Below are 3,857 nucleotides of genomic sequence, written 5' to 3' on the forward strand. Positions count from 1 at the left end.
CCCATTAGACACACCAAGCTGCTGATCACTTAGCCCTCGGGACAGTCCAGGTCATGCGTGTATGTATGTGTGTGACATGTGGAGGTGCCATGTGATGCCATCTGCATGTTCTTCTTCAAAAGCTATTAAAGACTTGATAAGGACACAGCCATGCCAAGGTGGCCAGATGCTGTCATGACTTGGCTGTCACTTCGGATCAATCGTTGATGCAAAGGCCTCGGCTCGTCATTCATCAGTTAGGGGACCAACAAAGCTGGCAATGACAAAAACAAGGTGACATCAGGGGACTGAAGACATGGATGGGTGGAGGCTATGTGGCAGGTGAGCCTGTCAGTCAGAAGGTCCTGGTACAAATCATGTAGGGGATCACCAGTGACCCCGCTGTGGAAGTGGCCATTAGCCCTCCATCCTGGCTCTAATCGCACTCCGCTCTGCTGCCATTGTCCTGCCTCGTGATTTCTTTGTGCCTTATCTGCCACCTCTGTGTTTACACAGGCGGCACTCTGAAGTGACTGCCATGCATGACTGAGCAGAGCCGGGACAGCTGGCATCCGGTTAGTGACCGCATAACACAGCGAGCCGGGCGAACAAAGGCGATGACGCGGAAGTGACCGACTTGTTCTTCTTCAAATGCTATTTCCATCTGGCACTGCCCGCTTGCTGGCACCTCACCGCTTCAAGGAAGTCAAAGTCACTGCTTGTCCACTTGAGCCCATGTGGATAATTGGCATCTCTTTGGATCTGAGAAACAGCAAAGAATTAAAACTAAAGTAGAGCTCGTCGTAAGGCGCTATAGGACTGTCGGAAAAAAGCAAAAACATGTGGTTAAAAACATTGGAGTGTCCAGTCAAGCAGTCCTAGCAATGATTGATTGGTTGATTGATTGATTGATTGATTGACTGGTTTAGGCCGCTGCTTATTCCTTCTCGTCGAGCCCCCAAATGGACACAAAAGCCGTCCTCTGCTTGTACCCCTGGTTTAGTCGCACTTCTCGTTTCCGTCTTTATTTCAATAGGCGACGTCACTTTTATGTCACTTAAGCCACACGTGACACCCTAACGCACCTACAATGCCCCAAATAAAGACAAAAGTCAGCGTCCTGGGACTCCTCGACCAGATCGGGTCTTTAGGGTGGGCAGCGGCGACAGATTCGAAGTGATGACCAACCGGCGGGTCACGTCACGTCACGCCACTCCACGCGCGCCTGCGTCACAATCGTCGGAAATCGCGGCCGGGAAAAGAATGGGAAAGGCACCTAAGATGCCATCATCATCATCATCAAAGTCCGAGAAGAAGCCGACACTCCTGATGGAAAGTGCGGGGGAAACGAACTTCATAAGGCGGGGGGGCGCGCGACGGAAAAAGCCATCAAAGGCCCCTGTGCAATAATAAAGAAAACATTTGATGGAAGTCACAAAACACGAACGACAAAAGAAGAAAATGTGAAGTGACATCTGCTGAACCAGCCTGAGAGCGCGACAATCAATTAAAGTCCTCTGATTTGTAATTATGTGCGGCGCACAGACCGTGCGTGGGATAAAACTGCGACTGTCGCGAAGTGAAGATGAGGAAGAGGGAAAAAGTGGGAAATGTGCGTGGAGGAGACAGCATGGGCTCAGCGGCTGTGCCTTTATCTCTTATATAGCGCCTTCTATCTATCTATCTATCTATCTATCTATCTATCTATCTATCTATCTATCTATCTATCTATCTATCTATAGTGCCTTTCACATCTATCTCCGCTGAATGCCCACACGCAGGCCCGTCCCTCGGGCCCATCATTGCCACCTTTCCCGGCTGCCCCTTGGCGACGTCGCCTTTCCTCCTGGTGACATCTGTTGCACTTGACTCTCCCCGGCGATGTCACGTCAATATTCAGTCGCTCTCCGCGCCGCATAATTAGCCGTTTCTGCTGAGGAGACATCACCGGGTGAGTGTCGAGGAGCGGCGCCGGTGTCACACTTGGCGAGTGGAGCGCCTGTTCAGATGTCCATTCTTAATATCGATCGGTCGGTGTCACACGAGGACGGGCTTCGCCGGGAGCCACGCAAGTTAAAAGCGCTCAGCCCGCCCCGCGCAGCCTCCCCCCCCCCCCCCCCCCCACACACACACTCCCTTCCGCCGAGCCGCGCTGCTGGCACCACAAGTTACTTGTCATTGAAGTGAGGACACTTGTTCGCGGTGCGCCGCTCTCGTCGCCAGCCGGTTTCAGTACCGCTTGGTGTGGACAGCGCCTGGCAGTTCCTCCTCCTCCTCCTCCTCATCGTCGTTGTCGCCGCCGCCACTGTCGCTCATCTCGCCAGCCCTGCGCATACGGCGGCGCCGCGGAGCGCTAAAGTTTCTTGGCACTTTGTTCCTTGGCAGATCGTCGTGTCGCTCCCGGACTGCGCCACCCCGCTGGCCTCGGCTTCCTCGAAGACGCCTGACTCGGGCTTGGCACGGGCTTTGATGTTTCATGAGTCACCACGAACGCTACTTGGTGTTAAACTGCCACGCGAACATGGACTGCGCGACTCTAAGCCGAGAGGGGGCCGGCATGGCGAAGCCCCCCAAGCATCTGTGGAGACAACCCCGCATGCACATCCGCATCAAGCAGCGGTACCACTCGGACACGGAGCGCTACTTGTACTGCAAGGCGGCGGAGAAGCACCGGCCGGGGCTGAAGAAGCCGCGGATGTCCTGGCCGTCGTCGTTTCAAAAACGGTAAGAAAAGGGCGAACGCAGTCCGCCATATAGCGCCATGCACTGGGATTATGTCTGAGACTCCCAATCCGAGGGGCAGACGATTCATCGGTCAACCCCCCCCCCCCCCGCGCGCCCACGCCTTTGCGTTTTATTTTTTAGGGTGCCCCCCCCATTTATTTTAGGTAGAATACACGAGGAACGAACAGAAAAAGCCGTGGCTGACGGGTGCCCCCCAAGCCGTGGGAGCCTAGGGGCGGTGCCAGGCGTCAGGGACACGCGGTAGCAGCCGCCCTCCGTCTGCTGGTCAAAACTCACCAGGCCATGTGGTGGCGCTGTTGTGTGGCCAGCTGTGTAGACACGACGCTCACGCTGGGAAACGTTAGGTTGGTTGATGGGGGGCATCCTTCTATTATTTAACTTCTACCGGAACCACGTTGTTATGCCACGGTGGGCTTGGCATGCCACGCCGATGTCATCATTCCTATGAGAGTCATCATGGCTACAGCGGAGCCTCCTTTGCCCTTGCCCAGGTGGCCTGTCATTTTGAGATGACCTCCTAAAAGGCGCTAGAATGTCCAGCGTGGAGTGAAACGGTTAACTGTGGCTTCATTTGAATAACTGTGCCGTGTGGGCTGGGGATGCTTGGCAGAGAGTGGGCGAGGAGAGCTGCTGAGGTCCAAATAACACGCATGCCAGATTTGAGTGCGCCCGCACACGCGCCAGCTCACACTCGATGGAGGTGGAATACCCGATGGCTCATATGTTCGAGTGCCGGGCGCTCCAGCAGGAAACAAATCCGCTTGGATTGTCGGGCTCAAGTGCCACCAACTGCCAGCTCATGGTGGGGACGGGGACACTGCCATTTGGTATGCCACAGACTTTCTTGCCGTGTTTGTCTTCTCGCCTTTTGTGTTGGCCAAGCTGGCCATCTGACTGAAATCTTCAAAGCTGTCAATAGGGGGCAAGGATGAAGGCAAAGACCTGGGCAGTAGGGGGCGCTGCAGGTGCTGTGCCTGTATGTTTGCACATAGTGGGGCCACAGAGTGCCCGTGCGTGTGTGTGTGTGTGTGTGTGTGCGTGTGTGTGTCTCGGTACCTGCCACATGAGCCTAAGGGGGCAGGAGGGTACATTGCCTGGCAAGTCCTGCATCAGGGTGTCTGGCTGTCCATCCA

The 3,857-nt window shown here is 55.1% G+C and overlaps 1 protein-coding gene across 1 annotated transcript in view; it reads left to right on the forward strand.

Annotated features, from left to right (window-relative positions):
• Positions 1 to 2,211: 2,211 nt before the first annotated feature.
• LOC114662940 (cAMP-specific 3',5'-cyclic phosphodiesterase 4D-like) overlaps positions 2,212 to 3,857 on the forward strand; it is a 40,249-nt gene continuing 38,603 nt past the window's right edge. The window contains exon 1 of the mRNA XM_051935040.1: positions 2,212 to 2,703. Coding sequence (XP_051791000.1) covers positions 2,456 to 2,703 — 248 coding nt within the window. The 5' untranslated portion in view covers positions 2,212 to 2,455. The remainder of the gene's footprint in view (positions 2,704 to 3,857) is intronic.

Source organism: Erpetoichthys calabaricus, chromosome 12 (genome assembly GCF_900747795.2).
Source record: "Erpetoichthys calabaricus chromosome 12, fErpCal1.3, whole genome shotgun sequence".
NCBI lineage: Eukaryota > Metazoa > Chordata > Cladistia > Polypteriformes > Polypteridae > Erpetoichthys > Erpetoichthys calabaricus.